Raw genomic sequence first — 22,603 nt, forward strand, 5'->3', positions numbered from 1 at the left:
GCTGGGATGGTTGGCTGAAAATCTGCAATTCTTTTATATGACCTATGTCTCTCTCAACATGTATTCTCAACCCGGCAATCTTCTTGGTACGTAAAACATTATCACTTGATGGATACTGAGTTCCTGAATTTAAAAATGGAGGAATGTTTAACTTTACACCCAGTGGTGCAAGTAAGTCCTGTATGTCAAAGCCTTTGTCGGCCATGATCTCATCACCAACTTCAAGTAAATCTAATAAATTGCTGCTTTCAACTAACTTTTTATCTGATATCGATCCTTTGTATGTCGGAGATACAAAATACAATTGCTCCACTTGGAATAATTCCTATCAGGACCTTCACTGTATTCTTATTCTTATACACTGAAAAGGTGGCAGCTTACAAAACTAATGAGGATGGCTGCTCAATGCCAAACTCCGTAGCATCAATTATCAGCCTAGTATTGGGATATTCCTCCTCCAAGCCTTTCAAGCTGTGAAACAACAGATTAATCCATGTTGCAACAATTCTAGAGACTAACAATCGAGATATTCCAAATCTGTTAGCTAGATCGAATTCAAAAAGACCAAGATGAAGCCTAGCCAGCGTTAGAATGAACTGCTCAAGTAAGGGAAGTTTGTGGTTTCTGCCAGTCTTTGCTTCAGCATAATGCTCCTTCGATTCACCACTTCTTCATTGATGCATAACCTTTGCGTCAGACTCCAAGATATTCTAATAGAACTGGTAAAGAGTGTCATAGTCTGGAAAGTTTGTGTATAACTTGACTTGATAATCATCATTCTTGATATTTTCTAACTGGAACATAGATTTTTCATGTTTACTTTGTAATTCTGCTAGCGGAAGCAACAATTCTACTACTTTCCCCTGTAAGAATTCTGTTAAATCACACCCAGAAAATTCTGCATTTTCTGCTCCAATGTCTTCAGTTACTTCCAAACCTTCAGTTGACACAGGTTCCATACAATGTTGTTGGATACTTTGATGTACAGAATCTGTTTTGTTAGAATTGTGTGTAGTAGCTAAATACTTTGTCGCTGTTCCACAGAAACAAAGATGGGACCGCTGTTTTCTTCAAACACGCCTAGCAGCTTTAGGATCTTTTCCACTGTAATCGTCTGCAATGTTCTGAACATACATTTGTGTTTTATTGATAACAAAATTAGGACCAGGATCACACCAAATCTTAGAAATCCATTGCTGTGCCCTTGCCTTGCCTTGTCTGTTATAATACTTGGGAAAGAATGAAATGACCTTCAGTGCTGGTCACTGTAAAGTGCTAATGATAATAATAATAATAAATGAGATGCGAGGTAGACCATAACGTTCTCTTTCTGGGTTTTCACCAGATGAATGGTAGTACTCAGGCACACAGAAATAGCTACCCTGCCATAATACATCACTACATGACTTCCTTGAACTTGGAACAGCAAGATATCAATCTTATTATGCTAGTGACTTAAAGTGATCTAGAGCACATACAGTACAGTACAGTTGCTTTTATGCAGTTTCCATTGTCTTTTAAAACAAAATCTATACTCCAAAATTTTATCGGTGTGTTAAATGATGGCTGATTTCATTTCCAGTTTATGCCAATGGACATGGAATTTCTACCAGATTGAGTTTTTTGTGACATTTTGTGTGTTGAAAGGTGTACTGTTGACAGAATTGGAGAGACAGTACAGAAGACAACATGGAGAACTATTCAATCTGAAAAGTCACATTACTACCACATTGAAGTATGCAACACTATTTAAACAGCTTTGTCTAAACATTCAAATTCTCCAAAACTGATCCACAAAAGCTTGAATACAGTGAACTATATGTGTGTACTGTAAGCAGCAAAGCCATCACTACCTCTTACTTGTACATATCTACACTGCATATAGAAACCCTGGGGCAAATAAGGTTTAAGTAGCTGTATTTTCACCAACATAGAAGCAAGTTTTACTGCTCAATTGTGGGCTTGACAATTGTGCTGTGAATTAAGCTCCCTTGAGAGATAACCAGGACAGAAGTAGTGTTGTTTTAGTATGGAGTTTTAGTTTTAGTTATAGTTGTAGCTAGTTTCATCAATAATTTTAGTTTTAGTTTTAGTTATAGTAATCTTTCTTAATTCTTTTTAGTTATTGATTTAGTTATGGTTATTCACTCTTTGTTGTTTTAGTTTTAGTTATAGTTACAGTTAAAAACATGAAAACCTTTTAGTTTTAGTTACAGTTTTAGTTATGTACATCAAAATCTTTTAGTTCTAGTTCTAGTTATAGTTAGAAACATGAAAACCTTTTAGTTTTAGTTACAGTTATAGTTAAAATCATGAAAACCTTTTAGTTTTAGTTACAGTTTTAGTTATGTACATGAAAATGTTTTAGTTATAGTTATAGTTATAGTTAAAAACTTGAAAACCTTTTAGTTTTAGACACAGTTTTAGTTATGTATCTGAAAACCTTTTAGTTATAGTTTTAGTTGTGCATAAGAAAACCTTGTTTAGCTTTAATAGTAAGCACCAAGTGACTATATTTTATGAATGAAACTCTTGTTATAATTTCAGTACCATTTTTCCAGCTTAGTAATACAAAACCTTTGTATTACAAGACATGTCAATTTTTTATAATATAGATTTGATTTTAGTTATAGTTTTAGTTTTAGTAATAATATAGATTTGTTTTTAGTTATAGTTATAGTTTTAGTTAACTTAAATATATTCACCTTACTAAAAGTACTTTTAGTTTTAGTTACAGTTAACTGAAACAACACTAGACAGAAGACAGTGATATTAATGTAAACAGATGCACAAAAAAGCATGGGTTCAAAATGGCCAAAGCCAGAAGTCAGAATGAATCAGAATGCTTTGTGCAACAATACTCCACCGAATTTTGACGGTAAGTTGGTACTTGGAAGGCATTAATAGTTGCATTATACATACTCTTACATTCAGTTTATAATTACAAGTACATGCTACATCTGACACTGCTTAGAATCACAATTATACAATGCTAAGTGTATGTCCGTCACAGGTTTATGTACAACCATCAAAAACTTTAATGATCATCTATATATTCAATCACTGTGGTTTAAATATCAAACACTACTTTTATAATATATTTGAGCAATAGTTGCAATTTCTTACTTGATAATTTCATGTTTTTCTGCATGGTGGTTCATCAAGACCTAACTCCTCCCCTGTATTACAAAGATCAATACTAACTGCACCAATGTGTGTTCTAGGTCAAGTTTTGCCTCGTATATACATTGTGCCAATTGTGTAACTGTCTACAGCTCATTTTGTTGTCTGAATTGTATGTCTGTCATACCATAATTGCCCATTCAGTACTACTGTACTGTTCTCTGTTGACTAATCGTGTCACAAGTGGCCCAGCAATTATTTCTGGGTTTATGGTCTTCTAACCATAGGTTCCAAATAACATTGCCACTCTTGCAAAGTATATTTGATGATTACCATCCCAGGAATTCCATGATAATCAATTGCTTAGTTATCATACAGCATGGTGAAGGAAGCATTTCTTAGTATATTATAGACTTTTGTTTAATTTTACAGACTGTTCAAGACTGCAGGGGTAGTACTGTGCTTCACCATCTCCCAAATGTCCACTAAACTGCTCGCACAATATGTGTTCACCTTTGCAATTCTCATTTGGGGTGTTGGATTTGCTGTGTGGTGGGAGTGCTATGGTACTAAAGCAACAATACAATTGCCACCTGTTGAGAAGAACTACCCTCGTGAGTATATACATACGTATATATGTGTGTGGATGCGTGCGCATGTGTGTGCATGTTTGTCTGTGTGTGCATGTGTGTGCATGTGTTTATATCACTCTGCAGAGTATGCGTGAGTATGCGTGCACATATAGTTATAGCTATATTTATGGATGTACATACTACGTGGTTAATTAAAAATAAAAGTTTAGGCTCCAGGTCTTTGTTCATATCCATGTTCTGTAACTTCCCAGAGCATATCAAGTTTTTGTTTGAAGGAGGATATGATGCATCAGACAGTAAGGATTTCCATTCATTGTGATGACCTTCTGAGTAAAGTAATTTGCTCTCATTAGTAGTTTAGTTGGTGTTTGTAGAATTTGAAGTGATGGCCTCTTGTGTGTGGTATGGTGTGCATGTGTGCGTGCGTGCGTGTGCGTGTGTGTGTGTGTGTGTATGTGTGTGTGTGTATGTGTGTGTGTGTAGTATGTTTAGTGTGTTTAGCATGTGTAGTGTGTTTGTGTTTGTGTTGTCCCAAGAGGATTTGCCTTCACTGACTCTTAGCACCTGAGTAGTGCACAGGTGCCCTGGTGCTGGTTCACTGGGTAGGTGTGACCAATTTAGGATATCTGTTTAAAGTATATAATACAAAGCTATAACTTTTTTCAGTGTGATACTATAACCCTTACGATTATGTGGTTCTAATATTTACAATTTTTAATTTTTATGTCTCTAGCCTGTCCTCTGAAAGGTCAAGTGAGGCGTATTTGTGCCCCACATCCCAGCTGTACATCCACATGCTCACAGGACATTTCCATTTGTACTGAATTTTGCTCCATCAATGGCTGTGGATGTCCTATTGCTAAAGTGCTGAACAATCATCATAATGAGTGCATCTCTCTGAGTCGATGTCCTGGTAAGGATTGACATTGTTGTTGGACTATACCGGGATCCTATGAACAAGGGAGCATGTAACTCCAAACACTACCAATACTATGGGTGAAATTCAAACATAACATCCATTGTTACTATGTATATCATTTACATCATCCTTACACGAAACAGGGATGTGTAGAATGAACTGCCACTTCATCATATTCCCAGTGTGAATGCAGCCAGCCAAGCTAGCTTCAATAGGTGGCTGTCAAGGCGAAGGATAAATTTACAATGGTCAAGTTACGTAATTCCACATTGCATGTGAAAACAGAAAAGCTACCCTGTTATGTCTGTGCTACTATTCTTCCGTTGTGTCATTTGACTTCATTTCCTTGGTTTTGTTTCAGTGATGCCAACATACTTGAGCATGCATCTCTGTATAATGTCCTGATAAGGAATTTTATAATTTATTATTATTTTATTATTATTAGCACTTTAAAGTTACTTATTATTGGATGTAGCAGCCTTGTTTGATTTTTGCTGTTTATGGAGTTACATGCTCCCTTGTCCATAGAATTTGATGCACTCTGACTATACAGAGAGTTGCATTAGCTTACTGGTGTATAGAAATCCCCTTTTGCTAAAGACTGGTGCACCTCAGAAAACCTATATATATATATATATATTATATATACTACTTATGAATATGAATCTATATATAAAGCTGTCCGCCGTCCATCACGCCACTTACTCTCCAGTTCTTGCACATATCAACACATTTTCTGTTCAAAACAAAGCAATCATCATCTGGTTACTCTAAGATTATTATCACAAGTTCACACATGCTTCCATTCATTCTCTACAGCTTGTAGAAGGTAGAGAAAATTGAGGTACATTCCTTTGAAAACCACAGCACAAACTGTTCAAGTGGTATAGAATGCCAGACTAGTGTGTAGGAAGCTGTGGGTTCAATCCACATGTTGGCACATTTTTTTTCTTTCTAAACAGTACTGTTTTGTGCACACCTTTTAAAAACTCAACTTTTAGCTCATTGGGATGTAAAGCATGTATTGACACTGGATTTTAGCAAAATTAAATGTCCATCATCTGGCAACTTAAATATTGTGATAGCAAATCAATACGTGTTTTTGTTTGTGCTTTATAGAGTAATGAAGACACTGGTAGAAGGAAGAAGAACTGAAACGCTAAGCTATATACATTCCTGTCAAAACCACAGATCACAACTATGGTGATTTGCGCACCTCCATTAACCCAAAGTGATTTGAACCAACTTGGGTACAATCTCACCTAGGTCATCACTTTTTCTTCACTTTTGAGACCTATTTGATGCACCTTTTTGTTTTCTGTGCATTTCTCTGTTCCATGTTTTTCCAATTCCCCAAACTCTTATGCTCACAGTTTTTCAGCACTGGCACATAACTAAACTGCATTACATCATAGGGACTCTTATAGCACTTTTGTGGTAGGGCAGGAAAATTGCCAAAGAATTGTCCATCACTGTGTTTGTCCATAGTGTTGTATTAGGGTAGCTAGCTAGATGCCTTAATAGAAACCTTAAATAGAATAGAGTTTGTGGATACAGCATAGATAGCTATAGATACACAGAAAACAAAAAGGCTTTTTTACAGTATCTGGAAAGTCTATATCTATGTTTTAAGCATACTAGTATTTTAAGAAATTGTTAATTTAAAAATGAAGTAGGTATCTATGTGATAAAAAGTAGTGGCCACCATTGTATTATATCTGTCACTATTGTGACATATTGAGTTGACATAATTATTTTGATCATGCCTTCATCACCTAGTCGCATGCATAGCCTCTGTTGCCATGTTGGTGTATGTACTTGGTTGTATGTGACCTGGTCCTAATAATAATAATTATTATACAACCAAGTACTAAGAATAATAAAAAATGTGGTCGAGATTATGTCATAAATAATGAAATAAATAAATAAATAAATAATGTTTGAGAAAACTACAAGGCCTAAGGCTTTGCACACACCAGGAATAGAATCCATGTTGAATGAAGAGACAATCATATAATGGCCGGGTGTTTTTGTGGAAGTGATAGAAACGGTACGGCGATTCTATTTAACAACGATCAAAACAGTTAGCACGTGATGCCCATTAATCAACCAGGTGCAGCAATCTAGACGAAGAACTACTGATAATTTGTTTTTGAAAGTGTTGCCAGCTGGCAAACTAGTCTCAAGTTGCCATGCCAGCTGCCACATAAGGAAGATTAAGCAAGTAATTAAGGCTGCCATTCCCAACACCAATATGAAGGAAGTTTTCCATGCCAGCTGCACAAGACAAGGAACAGTATGTCTGTCTGTATTGTTTACTTGTATTTTATATGTAAATGTATTGTAAAGAGTGTGGTATGTGTTTTTAATGTTTTCTTGTATTGTTTAATTACTTGTATTGTATATCTTTCCTCACCTGGCTTACTAGGCTCTGGCTGGCTTGGCTGTCTTCCTTTATCAGGTTCACCAGGCTTGCATACTCTTAACTGCTACAGTATTGCGTATCTCCTGTAAGTTGTGTATGCATATAGTGCGTACCCATCACTGTACCATTGCCACACCACCGATGAACTGTATTCAGCTACCGGTGACCTCTAGTTGATGTTGATACTGTGCTGTATATTAGCTGCATAGCTGAATAATTTCCATTTTCAGTGATGTTGCCAATAATGTATTACTGCATACAATACTGCAATAATGTATAGTTCTCTCCTGTATGTTTTGTATGCATATATACTGTGTACACATCACTGTGCCATTGCCACACCAATGATGTACCGCACTTAGCTACCGGTGGCCTCTAGTTACGATACCACTATTGTGTTATATCTGTATGTCACTATTGTGACATATTGAGTTGATTTTGGGTCATAATTTTAATTGTGCTTTCATGCACCACCTAGTCGTGTGCATAGCCTCACCAGGGGATTGTCGCATTGGTGCATACACTTATCAGGGGGTTGTCACGTTGGTGTATGTACTTGGTTGTATGCGACACAGTCCTGGTTATACAACCAAGTACTAAGAATAATATGAAATGTGGTTAAAATTACATCATAAATAATAATGAATAAATAATAAATAAATAATAAATAATGTTTGAGAAAACTCTGAGGCCTAGAGACATAAACTAACCGGAGATAGATTCACCTGTAAACGAAGGCACAACCATATAATAATTATGCCTGTTCATGCTGATGACTTTAATGTACGTGTAATTCCATATAATTCCCAGTATCACACCCATGCTTTAATTTCAGAATTTGCAAAGGAGAAGATAAGCGAACGTCCGCAAGTGATTGCAGGAGAGCCAGAGGCCACCTTACACATAAAAAACAAGATTATAAGTATGTTTTAATGTTTGTAACTGCATTTTGAGCATAGCATATGCGCTCCAGGAATCAGTGAACCAACTGATACTAGCTCGGATACCAGCTGATGCACTTGTGAACAACCTGCTGATGCGCTCATGAACAACCAGCTGATGCACTCGTGAACAAAAAGGTAAAGAATATGTTTCACTGTTTCACTTTTATTGTACATCTTTATTCTTCACCTGGCTTGCTAGCTGGAATTTTTTCCACCTTTAGCTACTAATACATAGTCTGTTGCCAATAATATGCATATACAACAATGTGTAACTATCTCCTGTATGTTGTGTATGCATAATATTATAGACTATGATCACTATGCCAACTAGTGCCAATGCCACACCACTGATTTACTGGCACATCACCAGTGGTCTCTAGTTACAATTAACAGGGTCTATTGTGCCATATTGGGATCATTTGCCAGTTGTGCCTTAACCGCCTTGTTGTATCACTTTATTGCTGACTCATCTTCAGAGACATGTCACATCTACAATATAAATAAAATCAATAAATACCACTATAGCTAACTTAACTTGTTTTTTTTTGTGCAAGTTGCATTAATTATTTTTAGTATTGTGATTTTCTGATGCCAGTTAAACTCCCTTGCCTGTGTACATACGCATATGTATCATTTCCATAGGCACACACAGACTGCTATAAGTACTGTCGATGGCACTGTTTATACATGCCCAATGGGTAGGTTGCAAAGTTGATGCATGTACTTGATTCAATGTTTTGTACATTTTTACTATGCTTTGTACTTCACCTGACTTGCTAGCTGGAAATATTCTCTGCAGTTGCCAATGGTCTGTGATCTATAAGATGCATTGTTGCATATACAATAATGTGTATCTATCTACTATATGTTGTGTAATGTGTATGCATAATAGTATAGACTGTGATCACTGTGCCAATGCAACACTGCTGGTACATGCCAGTGGCCTCTAGTTACAACAGAGTTTATTGTGTTTGTTCATGACTGGTGTCTCTTTGTTTAACAAGTGTTTCCAGATGGCACAGTGAGTCCCAAGTTGCTGCAGGACAGCTTTATCCTTCACCTGGCTTGCTAATAAAATAATTTTCCACCATCAGTATTGCCAATATTACATTGCTGCATACACTACTGCTTTAATGTATCTCCAGTATGTCATCTACAACTCAGAATGTTGTGTATGCACATAGTGTGCATAGGCGACGGAAATGGGATTGGGGAGCTGAAGCCCCTCCCCCTCAGAATGATATCACACTGCACACTGAAATTATCCTTCTTGGAGTGGGGATGAAAACCGTAAGATCGATATACTCTAATAGAATGCTCAAATACCCTAATAGAGCAGTCAAGGCCTTCATAAAAAAACTTGTTCCTAAAAGTAGCTTTAAAAAATGAAAAAAGTTGCCTACAACAGGAATCGAATCAGGTGCCTCTTACTCTAAGAGTTGGCATCTTATCAATGTATCGAGTGTTTCCAGGTGGCTATAAGGCTGTTTTGTACTGCTTATAAATGCTATATGTTCATTAACCCTGTAGTCAACAGCTAAAAGCTTTACCAAAAAAGTTTTTTTAACTGGAAAATAGCCTGTTTTAAATAGTTTTGACTAAAAGTTGGTGCTTTAAATTGTACCTTTAAAATTGCTATAAATTAATTTTGGTGAACTTTGAGACATTGTAAAAGCTAAAATAACTACAGCTTCTGGGGGCACAGCCCCCCAGACCCCCTGCTGCCAGAAACTCTATACTCCGGTCAGCCCCCCCTCATATCAACTACTTCCTCCACCACTGATAGTGTGTACATGTCAGCCACACCACTGATGTACTGGCACTTAGCTAACAGTTGCCTTCAGTCTGTACCATATTGGGGTCATATGGTGATTGTGCTGGCCTTCACCACCTTTTCATGCATAGAGGCCTTACTTTTGATTGAGTCACCTTCAGAGACATCTCACACCTGCTATATAAATAAATCAATTAATGCCACTATCGTTTTTTGTGTAAGCTACATTATAGTATTGTGATTTTCTGGCATCAGTTAAACTCTTTCCTGTGTATGCACGCGTATCATTTCTGCCGGCACACCCACTGCTCTGAGTGCTGGCTATGGCATTGTTTATACATGCCCTATGGGTAGGTTGTCACGTTGGTATATGTACTTGGTTGTATGTGACCCGGTCCTAGTAATAATAATAATAATATACATCATGCCACTAGTAAGGTGATTTTGGTTAGTCGTGTGTTGTACTTATAAGGTATGGTGATTTTGTATAAATGTATGACGTGTTTTGAAAGTTTCATGATTGTACAGACTTGAATATATCTGTGTTAGATTAATAGTTAATAACTCAGATTTCATCTTAGAAGAAATTTCCTAACTGTTCTTCGCTGCTTGAGAACCTTCAATAATAATTATACAACCAAGTACTAAAGGTAATAAGAAATGCAGTTAATATAAATAATAAATAAATAATAAATGATGTTTGAGAAAACTATAAGGCCTAGAGGCATAAACTAACTGGGGATAGATTCGCCTATGAACAAAAGGCACAACTATATCAAACGGAATGGTCATACCATTTAAGTAGGGATCGTTGTGAATGTTTCGCTCACCGCCCAAATTCTGCCTTTAAAATCATCCTGCAGACATTTTACATGGCGAAAATCACCTTTACGGAATAGTACTAGTCCATATAATACATAAAACAGCATTGAATACAACAAAATACTTACAGGTGGCCGGATATAAACTTTTTAAAACTCACCAAAAACTCCAATTTTAGTCTCACTGCCTCACTCACTGCCTGACCACAGTCACAAGCCTAGAGCCCAAACGAAGCAGCACACGGTAACCATTTTACGCCACAACAACAAACTCACCAGTGGGTTGTGCCTTTTGGGGTTCCAACGAGTGTACGCCCTCTGCACCTTGTCTTTCCTTTTATCTTCAATCAAGCTGGTTGTCTTCTTCTTCAAGCATCGAAACCATACCGAGGCATTAATTTTCCGTATCAACACTTTTCTTTTAGACACCACAAAATTATTTCAGAAAGTGCTTATGCTGCTGAAAGAGTGGGGTGCTTATAATTTCAAGTGTTGCATGTGAAACATTAAGGCTGCTAAGTTGTCACTTCGACTTTTGCCAATGCCTGGACTGCAATCGATGAAGAGATTTGAGATGGACTGATACTCGACGGCTTGTTCCTCTGATCAAACTGACTCAGCAACTCAGTGCCGGACTGCGAGATCAGCAAGTGATTCATGTGATTGGATAGTACTCGAGTGGAAATTGTATTACTTCATCCTGTTAGTCAAGACTAAGCACCAGACAACTGAAAGGGCCTGTTAGTTCAAACAACTTCCAGCCGGGGTGAATAGAACGTGGACCATCGTACTGAGACAGGTCATAGATCTGAGTACCACTGTTACTACAATCAAAGGTAAGCTATGCATGCTACTACGGGCCTAGCACAGTACATACTTTAATAAGCTGTAACTAGCTAGCTGTGCTACAACAAAAAAATAAACAAACTAGTATTTTTTTAAATGTTAATTTAAAAATGAGATAGGGATCTATGCAATAAAAAGTCGTGAAACAAGAGATGAATGATGGTATTACAGCATAGCTCAGTGAGAAAGTCCCTCTTGTTTCACTACTTTTTTATTGCATATATCCCTACTTCATTTTAAATTAACAATTTTTTTAAATACTAGTAATAATTACACCTGTTCATGCTGATGACTTTAGTGTACATGTAATTCTATATAATGCCCAGTACCACATTCATGCTTTAACCTCATAATTTGTGAAGGAGAAGATTAGCGAACGTCCACAAGTGATTGTAGGAGAGCCAGAGGCCACTTTACAAGTAAACAACAAGATTACAAGTATGTGTTAATGTTTGTAACTATGTTTTGAGTCCAGCATATGCATTCCAGGCATCAGTGAACAATCAGCTGATACCAGCTCGGATACCAGCTGATGCACTCGTGAACAACCAGCTGATGCGCTCATGAACAACAAGGTAAAGAGTATGTTTCAATGTTTTATTTTTATTGCACATTTTCGTTCTTCACCTGGCTTGCTAGCTGGAATTTTTTTTTCCACATTTAGCTACTAATATATGGTCTGTTGCCAATAATCTGCGAAGATGCATTGCTGCGTATACAACAATGTGTAACTATCTCCTGTATGTAGTGTATGCATAATATTATAGACCGTGATCACTATGCCAACTAGTGCCAATGCCACACTGCTGATTTACTGGCGCATCACCAGTGACCTCTAGTTACAACAGAGTCTATTGTGCCATATTGGCTTGATTGGGATCATTTGCCAGTTGTGCCTTAACCACCTTGTTGTGTCACTTCATTGCTGACTCATCTTCAGAGACATGTCACACCTACAATGTAAACAAATCAATTAATACCACTATAGCTAACTTAACTTGTTTTTTTGTGCAAGTTGCATTAATTATTTTTAGTATTGTGATTTTCTGATGCCAGTTAAACTCCCTTGCCTGTGTACGTATGCATATGTATCATTTCCATAGGCACACACACACTGCTCAATGTGTATCTCCAGTATGTCATCTACAACTCAGAATGTTGTGTATGCACATAGTGTGTACACGTTAGCCACACCACTGGTGTACTGGCACTTAGCTACCAGTTGCCTTTAATCTGTGCCATATTAGGGTCATGTGCTGGCCTCCACCACCTTGTCGTGCATAGTGGCCTTACTTTTTGATTGAGTCACCTTCAAAGACATCTCACACCTACTATATAAACAAATTAGTTAATGCCACTATAGTTCACTCATTTTTTGTGTAAGCTACATTTTAGTATTGTGATTTTCTGATGTGAGTTAAACTCTTTCCTCTGTATGCATGCGTATCATTTCTGCTGGCACACCCACTGCTCTGAGTGCTTGCATTGTTTATATATGCCCTAAGGGTAGGTTGTCACATTGGTATATGTACTTGGTTGTATGTGACCTGGTCCTAGTAATAATAATAATAATAATAGTAGAATATCATACATGACTGTTGTATTAGAGTATATCTCGAGTCAGCCAAGGGATGTGCAACTAGCTAGGCCAATAAGGGGTGATGTGATCTTGTTTACTGTTAAGTAAATAGCTAGATTGTTAAGAGGAGTAGTCCCCATACTCTGTCGCTATTAGTCCAGATCTTTATTTGATGGGCATGCTCACAAACCTATCGTGAACGGGATCCCAATCGCAAAGTTGCAGACCTCTAATTTCATTTGCATTTCTGTTATATAGAATCACATAATGCCATGCATGACTGCATATAGCGTTGTGCGTAGTGGCTAGTGTGCAGACTTTGCCATCACACTGACCACTACACACAACGCTACGCAGTCACGCACTCCATTACGTGATTCTAACAGAGATGCAAATGACAGTAGTATATCTCTAGGCCTGTGGGAATTATGCCAGAATAATTTTGGGAATTTTGATTGCAGAAGCTATGCTGGAGTTATTCTAGCATAATTTGGGAATATTATGAATAAATGAGAATAATACATGAATAATCAGTACATTCAACTAACACCAGACAAAGTAAGTAACAGAAAACAATACATTGCAGCTATTATCAGCAGCATTTGAGTGAATCTTTTCACCTTTCAGCTCCCAGCAGCAAAGTTCATTTATTAATGCTGCAGTATAATAGTTGGTAAACTTTACCTATGAGCAAATCGGATGGCTGCAGGTTCGAGCCTGCCCAGGTCCAGTCATCAATGTTTCTCTTCTTCTTCAATTTTTCAAACATACTTAATAAAGTAAATGTGTTTGTTTGTTTGTTTGTTTGTTTGTTAATTGTAGGACCAGGTGTCCTACAGACCTTCAGCACTTGTGCTGTAAAGCCTTAAGAAAAAAAGCTAATTATATGTGTATAATAATGCAGTTATTGACAGTTACATAAGAAATTAGTATGCACTGTTTTGCTGGAATTTTTTGCATGTGTTAGACTGTTTTTGCTATGTTGTGGTGAATATACTAGCTACTGTAATTCAGTGGGGAATAATTATAAATCAGAAGCTAAAAATGAGCATATTGATGAAATTTTAGGAGAAATTCAGCATAGAATGATGGAAATTTGGAGCGTAATTCCCACAGGCCTATATATCTCTTATAGTAGCACCAGAACTGAAGCGCTTCTGAAATCCAGTTCCGAAATAATTCTGTGGTGTCAAAATATGCTAAAAGAAAGTGTTGATATGGAAAATTAATACCTTGATATGGTTTCGTTGGATGGAGAAGAAGACATGAATATAAAGACAAGGTGCAGAGGGCCTACACTTGTCGGAACCCAAAAGGCACACCCCACTGGTGAGTTTGTTATTGTGGTGTAAAATGGTGACCGTGCACTGCTTCATTTTGCCTCTAGCCTTGCGACTGTGGTCAGGCAGTCAGGCAGTGAGTGAGGCAGTGAGACTAAAATTCAAGTTTGGGTGGTATTTTTAAAATTCTATATCTGGCCACCTGTGTTTTGTTATATTTAATGTTGTATTATATATTATATGGACTAGTACTATTCCATAAAGGTGATTTTTGTCGCATAAAATGTCTCTAGGATGATTGTTAAAGGCAAGATTTTGGGCGGCATGCAAAATTTTGGGGTAATCCCTACTTTTTGATAGGTGCAAAACTTTGTTCAGATTTACCTAGCAAACTTGCATGATTAGGCAGCTACCACTGTGCATCTGAAAAATGATATTACTGACACCATAGTTTACACTGAGAAACTCTGTGTACAATCATTTAACTAAGCTTACATTTTCTGCATAAAGGATACAGTACCTTAAGTCATGTAGGACATTTACGTGATGATGTTTATGACACCTGGGTTTTTGTATGGCATAGGACATGTAAATGATGGTTGATGTTTAAATACTTGAGTTCCAATGTTGTATAGCTATACATATAAGAAGTATATGTGTCACTACAACATTAAAACTGAAAGTGCATAGCATAGCATAGGGCAAGTTTCGAACCTTTGCTTACCATGCAGCAACTATTATTACAAATTGTGTTGACTTTAAATTATGCACAAGTTCATTTCTTTTTGTTGTCAGTAAGGTAAATGTCATGTATAGAAACTGAAACTGTACCATGTGCATATATACCACCTGCAGCTGACATGTAAGCATGTATGCTGACATGTAAGCATGTATGCAATTGCCTTAGCTTGTGTGTGGTTCAACTTATAACATAACATTGCATGCTTATTATATTGCACTATACGTACTTAAAAGATGGAATTTAATTAAATAAAGCACTATCAACATGCATGCTTTACACAGCAATATACAACACTAATACATATTAATGCTTCATTCCCAGTATATTAATCATTATGTCACAGTGGAGTCTAAATTTGTCCTGCATGTAAAGCAGGTCATTGAAAAATTGAGCTATAAACCAGAGACAAACGACTTTGGTGTTTTGCACATTGAGGATCAGTAGAATCTGAAATGGTGTTACATGTAAAGCATTCATGATAGTTGTTACTAGCACCACATCTGTGTGACACAATGCTACAGTTGTGTAACATGGGCATGAGGACTGTGTTACATGATATGTTTTTTATTTATTTATTTATTAAGGCTTTACAGCACAAGTGCTGAAGGTCTGTAGGACACCTGGTCCTACAGCCTGTTTAAAGTTGGTACATAAGTGTGTTTGAAAAGGTGGAGAAAGGAGAAAAAATCCATGACTGGACCTGGGCAGTTCATTTAAATGAGGATGGATTAGAGCGCTGGATTAAGACATGGCTGAAGTTGCCAAGAGCAGACCTCGGTAAGATTGGGATAAAAGCAAAGTATTTCAACTGTCTGTCACCTACAACCGATATCTGAGTTATGTATATATTAAACATGAGCTGGGTCATTTGTACTAAACTGATCACATGATGCCGTGGATATGCTGCAATACCAAAAAAAATTTGGAGAACAAAAGTGACTGAAATGCAATACCAGAATTTCATAGATATGTCAATGTGCACAAGTATGTGGAGCATTGCTGTTGGCAGCAGACTGTAGTTACATATAATAATAGTAGTTAATAGCAAGCACAACTATGCACACAGCAATTATCAGCCTAAGGGAACATTTTGTGTATGTTGTCTTTGTTCTCTCCATCAGCGTTCAGTACGTGGGATGCAATTTGGCAGTGAATATTTATGTAGTTTTCTCAGGGCCCATATCAGTGATCAGTCTGGGCACTCCTGACACTAAAAGGCTTCAGGTGGAGAGCTATGCATCATCACACAAACTTATCAGCTGGAAACTGCACCTTTTGCGCACAATGGCCTGCCAGGTGAGGCTTTCTCCCATCCCATACACGAGTGAAGGTAGCCTAGTTATGTGAGACTAAAGAAACAAGAGTACCAAAGTGTTTTAACTAACACAAACTAACCTTCAGCGATTAGTAGCAACTTCCAATCATATTGTTGATTAAGCAGGCATATCAACCACTCATCTTCCAATCGAAATAGTCGTCAAACATAAATGAACAGTAGTTTGCTTGTCTAGAATCCACCTGGCCTATTAGTAGTGGGCGTCACGTGCTAACTGTTTTGATGAGTCTTAAATAGAATCATTATACGTTTCTATCACCTCCATGAAAACACCCATCCATTGTACAACTGTCTCTTCATACAACATGGATTCTATTCCCGGTGAGTGCAGAGCTTTAGGCCTTGTAGTTTTTTCAAACATTATTTATTCACTAGGACCGGGTCACATACAACCAAGTACATATACCAACGTGACAATCTATCCATAGGGCATGTATAAACAATGCCATAGCCAGCACTCAGAGCAGTGGGTGTGCCGGCAAAAATGATACATGTGCATACACAGGAAAGAGTTCAACTGATGTCAGAAAATCACAATACTAAAATGTAAAAACGAACAAACTATAGTGACATTAAGTGATTTGTTTACATAAAGAGACTCAATCAAAAAGTAAGGCCACTATGCATGACAAGGTGGTAAAGGTCAGCACAATCAGCATATGATCCCAATATGGCACAGACTAAAGGCAACCAGTAGCTAAGTGCCAGTACATCAGTTGGTGTGGCTGACATGTACACACTATGTGCATACACAACATTCTGAGCCATAGATGACATACTGGAAATACACATTAAAGCAGTAGTGTATGTAGCAATGTATTATGGCAACACTGATGGTGGAAAATCATTTTATTAGCAAGCCAGGTGAAGGATGAAGCTGTGCTGCATCAACTTGTGACTCACTGTGCCACCTGGAAACACTTGTTAAACAAAGAGACACTCAGTCATGAACGATCACAATAAACTCTGTTGTAACCAGAGGCCACTGGTATGTGCCAGCAGTGTTGCATTGGCACAGTGATGACAGTCTATAATATTATGCATACATATTACACAACATACAGTAGATAGTTATACATTATTGTATATGCAACAATGCATCTTATAGATTACAGACCACTGGAACCACAAAAAATAATTCCAGGTAGCAAGCCAGGTGAAGTACAAAGCACAGTAAAAATGTACAAAACATTGAGCACCAACTTTGCAACCTACCCATTGGGCATGTATAACCAGTGCTATCGACAGCACTCAGAGTAGTGTGTGTGCCTATGGAAATGATACGTATGCATATGTACACAGGCAAGGGAGTTTAACTGGAATCAGAAAATCACAATACTAAAAATAAGTAATGCAACTTGCACAAACAAAAACAAGTTAAGTTAGCTATAATGGTACTAATTGATTTGTTTACATTGTAGGTGTGACATGTCTCTGAAGATGAGTCAGCAATGAAGTGATATAACAAGGTGGTGAATGCACAACTGACAAATGATTACAGTCAAGCCAATAGACTCTGTTGTAACTAGAGGCCCCTGGTAATGTGCCAGTAAATCAGCAGTCTGGCATTGGCACTAGTTGGCATAGTGATCACAGTCTATAATATATGCATACACAACATACAGAAAATAGTTACACATTGTTGTATATACAGCAATGCATCTTCTTGTTGTTTTTGTTTTATCTGCTTTACCAGTTAGGCACTGTAAGTCAAACACTGGAGTTGATTGCAGGTTATTGGCAACAGACTATTATTAGTAGCTAAAGGTAGAAAAAATCCCAGCTAGCAAGCCATACAATAAAAGTAAAACATTGAAACATACTCTTTACCTTGTTGTTCACGAGCGCATCAGCTGGTATCCAAGAACAACCAATGCCTGGAGCGCATATGCTGGACTCAAAATACAGTTACAAACATTAAAACATACTTTTAATCTTGTTGTTTACATGTAAAGTGGCCTCTGGCTCTCCTGCAATCACTTGCGGATGTTTGCCAATCTTCTCCTTCATGAGTTTGGAAATTAAAACATGCATATGGGTGTGGTGCTGGGAGTTATATAGAATTACATACATGTACCGGTGCGTTAAAGTCAGCAGCACAAACAGGCGTAGTGATTATATGGTTGTGCTTTCGTTCACAGGCGAATCGATCCCCAGTTAGTTTATGTCTCTAGGCCTCGTAATTTTCTCAAACGTTAATTATTAGGCTGTTGATATTTAACCGGTCATTGCTATTTTAAAAAAAACTTAGAAAAAATCGTGACACAAAAGGTATAAGAAACAAAGAAAAAATGTGATGTGGCCGGGTAGTGGTAAAACCAGGAACGGAGAAATAGGAAACGGGAAACGAGAAATGGAGAAATGGGTGGATATGAATTCCTTCGCTGCAGAACACTTTTCATTTGTAATTGAAGGGGTAGCAGAGCACAGATTTTCTTACAACTTTGGTGGCCAAAGTAGCAGTGACTGCTGTATTAGAGTGTTTTGCAACTCAATTGCTAAAAAATCATAAGATAAGCATACAACTGTACTAACAGAATGGCAATTGTATAATGTCTTGGTATAATATCAAATCTATAAGATAAAGTCCAGAGAAGTGCAGCCTGTTTCATTATGAATAACTTTTCTTGATTCAGTAGTTTAACCAGCATGCTGGACCACCTATCCCAGCCAACTTTAGAACAAAACAAGAAAATGTCTTAAATTACTTATGCTCTTTAATTGATTCACGGTCTTGTTGAAGTCTCATCAATTACTAAGTCATGTACTTGTGGTCACTCTCATCATTATGCTATCAGTCCACCATTAGAACTGAAATATAATTTACATTCTTTCTTGCCTTTAAAATTATGGAATGATCTAGCTACCTCAATCAGTAATGATGTTGATGATTTTATGTAAGAACTTGAACTCTACTTATATCTCTCACACCCCCTGTATGATTATCTGTGTTTGTAAACTCTTTTAGACAGTGATTATAATAATAGTCAAATTTCACTTGTTAATGCATTTGTTAATGCAAATCACCCTGGCGGTATCCTTGGTGGTATCAGTGGTTTAAGTTCAAGTGAATGCTCTATCACAGTACAATCAGAGTATTATTACAAGTTTACTTGAACTTCATTATGAGCTTCTGAGAATTTTTTTATACAGTGGTATACATGCCAGCTTGGATTTAAGCCTTAATGTCATAATAGTGGTAGTGCATTTTCTAGCTGACTATATATATTATAATCTAATAGAGCAGTCACTTTAGTTTAAGCCACTGACAGTACCACCAGGATGATCTGCATTACTATGATCTCCACCATCACCCAATACATTAATATACAATTGCCGTTATGTTAGTACAGTCTTACCGGGAAGCTTACAATTTTTTTAGCAATTGAGTTGCAAAACACTCTAATACAGCAGTCACTGCTACTTCGGCCACCAAAGTTGTGAAAAAATCTGTGCTCTGCTACCCCTTCAATTACAAATGAAAAGTGTTCTGCAGCAAAGGAATTCATTTCCACCCATTTCTCGTTTCCTGTTTCGTATTTCTCCGTTCCTGGTTTTACCACTACCCGATGTGACCTATAGCTAGGCTCGAACCCATACATTCAGGTTTGGAGTACCCACGCTCTACCACTGTACCACCAGTGCTTGCTGGCTACTCCTCTTGCTTTTGTACTATTTAAATGTTACAAATATAAAATACTATATGTGACCAGATTTTACAAAACCAATCCAAATCGCACATCAGGCAAAATCATACTAACACCACCAGTGGATAGCTAGCTACACTATCATACTAGTAGTTTTGACCCTCAGTACTACTCAAACTACTCGAGGCTGGTTTTAACAGACATCTTTTCTGGGTGGTGTAGAGTGCTCAAATGGCAGTTTCAGGCCTTGTGAAAGACCTGGCTTGGGAAGAATCAGTGGTTTACTGGTGGATAGCCATAAGGCTGTCCACCAGTAAACCAACAGAGAAAACAGTCTGCAGACTGTTTTCTCTGTTGATTTTGCTACATATCAGCCACTAAGGAACCAGTACAGCCCTGTAATCTCGTGTCTGGACTCCAATCATGGTCTGCCTCCATTGTGAGGTCTATCTCTTGCCCTCCCCGCCACCCCCCAACCCTCCACCCCTTTGTGAGCACTTGTGATACTACTTCACTCATCCAACTGCTCAGATTTTATCTTATTTGGTGGGAAACTCTATGAGCAGCTACAAGTACTGTAAGTGGTCTGAAAGGTAATAGATTGATGTATCTTTTGTGTGAATTTCATACACGTGCTTGCTATCCTTGGCAAGTTATGCTGACTTGAATTCTTTAAAACTGTTTATCTCAAAACTTCTAATGTGCGATTTGGATCGTTTCTCCAAAATCCAGTCACGTGTAGTCTACCCCATACCAGTGAAGAAGAAACTAAAGCTGAACCCAACCCTAACCATAACGTTAACCTGTTAAACGTAATGATGACTTTCACTGTCTGTATGAAGGTAAGTTTTGGGTGAGTTCAGGGCAAGCTAGAGTTGGCCCGGCTTTGCCGGGATGCTAGCTCACCTCAAACTCACCCAAAAACTTACCTTTGTACAACTAGTGTGTTTGATACTAGAGTTATATGTGACACTTCCTAATGTTTATACAACAAACAACTGGCTAAATAAATATTTGCACCGTGATTGGTGACCAGCTAAATATACACTTCGTAATTAATTCTGGAACAATCTTACAAGTGATATTGTAGGAAATTCTTCATTAAATAATTTTAAATCAGCTATAGATAATTACTTTTATGACTTTAGATTTATGTTAATGTAATAATTATATTCATAGTTAATTTTTGTTTATTGCATCAAATTTATGTATGTATATGTATGTAATTGAATGGGTGTACAGGCTTCTAAGCCTCAACCCAAATCACATCATAATCATACAAAATTATTTATTTATGATGTAATTTTAACTGCATTTCATATTATTCTTAGTACTTGGTTGTATAATTATTACTAGGATCGGGTCACATACAACCAAGTACATACACTAACGCGACAACTCCCTGATGAGGCTATGCATGTGACTAGGTGGTGAAGGCACAATCAAATAATTATGATCTCAATATGTCACAATAGTGACAGATATAAATGCAATAGTGGCATCGTAACTAGAGGCCACCAGTAGCCAAGTGCTGGTACATCATTGGTGTGGCAATGGCACAGTGATGTGTACACAGTATATATGCATACAAAACATACAGGAGAGAACTATACATTATTGCAGCATAATACATTATTGGCAACATCACCAAAGATGAATATCATTCAGCTATGTAGCCAATATACAGCACAGTATCAACATCAACTAGAGGTCGCCGGAAGCTAAATATGGTTCATCAGTGGTGTGGCAATGGCACAGTGATGGGTACACACTATTATGCATACACAACTTGCAGGAGATACACAATACATATACTGTAGGAGTATGCAAGCCAGGTGAACCAGATAAAGGAAGACAGCCAAGCCAGCCAGAGTGTAGTAAGCCAGGTAAAGGCAAACTCTACAATACAAGAAAACATACCATGCTCTTTACAATACATTAGTACAAACAGACAGCTAAGCCAACCAGAGCCTAGCAAGCCAGAAAATTATATAAAATACAAGTAAACAATACAAACAAGCATACCACTATTGACCCTATTATTGTGCAGCTGGCATGGCAAACTTCCTTCATGTTGGTGTCTAGTGTGGCCACCTTCCTGCTTCATGGAGAACATCCACTGGCAGCTGGCATGGCGACTTGAGACTTAGTGTCCCAGCTGGCATCACTTTCAAAAACAAAGGAACAGTGGTTCGCTCGTCTAAATAGGTATTTGAATCTGCCTGCTTTGTAGTGGGTGTCACATGCTAACTGTTTTGATTAGCATTAAATAGAATTGCCATACTGTTTGTATCACCTCCACGAATACACCCACCCATTATATGATTGTCTCTTCATACAACATAGATTCTATTCCCAGTGAGTGCGAAACCTTAGGCCATGTAGTTTTCTCAAACATTATTTATTTGTTCATTATTATCATTAACTCTTGTTATTATTTACATAATTTTAACCGCATTTCTTATTATTCTTAGTACTTGGTTTTATAACTAGGACTGGGTCACATACAACGTTCATACACCAAAATTGCAACCTACCCATTGGGCATATATAAACAGTGCCATAATCAACATT

At 37.4% G+C, this 22,603-nt stretch overlaps 1 protein-coding gene across 5 annotated transcripts in view; it reads left to right on the plus strand.

The window, feature by feature from the left end:
* The window catches only part of LOC136242955 (uncharacterized), a 93,125-nt gene that overhangs the window by 66,837 nt on the left and 3,685 nt on the right, over window positions 1-22,603 (plus strand). For 2 of the 5 annotated variants that reach the window (XM_066034461.1, XM_066034460.1), the window contains exons 3-4: window positions 3,556-3,737; window positions 4,450-4,629. In XM_066034461.1, coding sequence (XP_065890533.1) covers window positions 3,602-3,737; window positions 4,450-4,629 — 316 coding nt within the window. In that variant the 5' untranslated portion in view covers window positions 3,556-3,601. Of the gene's footprint in view, window positions 1-2,725; window positions 2,879-3,555; window positions 3,738-4,449; window positions 4,630-22,603 lie in introns of all 5 variants that reach the window. The other 3 variants (XM_066034463.1, XM_066034462.1, XM_066034464.1) reach the window with 3 other exon arrangements.

Source organism: Dysidea avara, chromosome 13 (assembly GCF_963678975.1).
Source record: "Dysidea avara chromosome 13, odDysAvar1.4, whole genome shotgun sequence".
In the NCBI taxonomy this organism is placed as follows: domain Eukaryota; kingdom Metazoa; phylum Porifera; class Demospongiae; order Dictyoceratida; family Dysideidae; genus Dysidea; species Dysidea avara.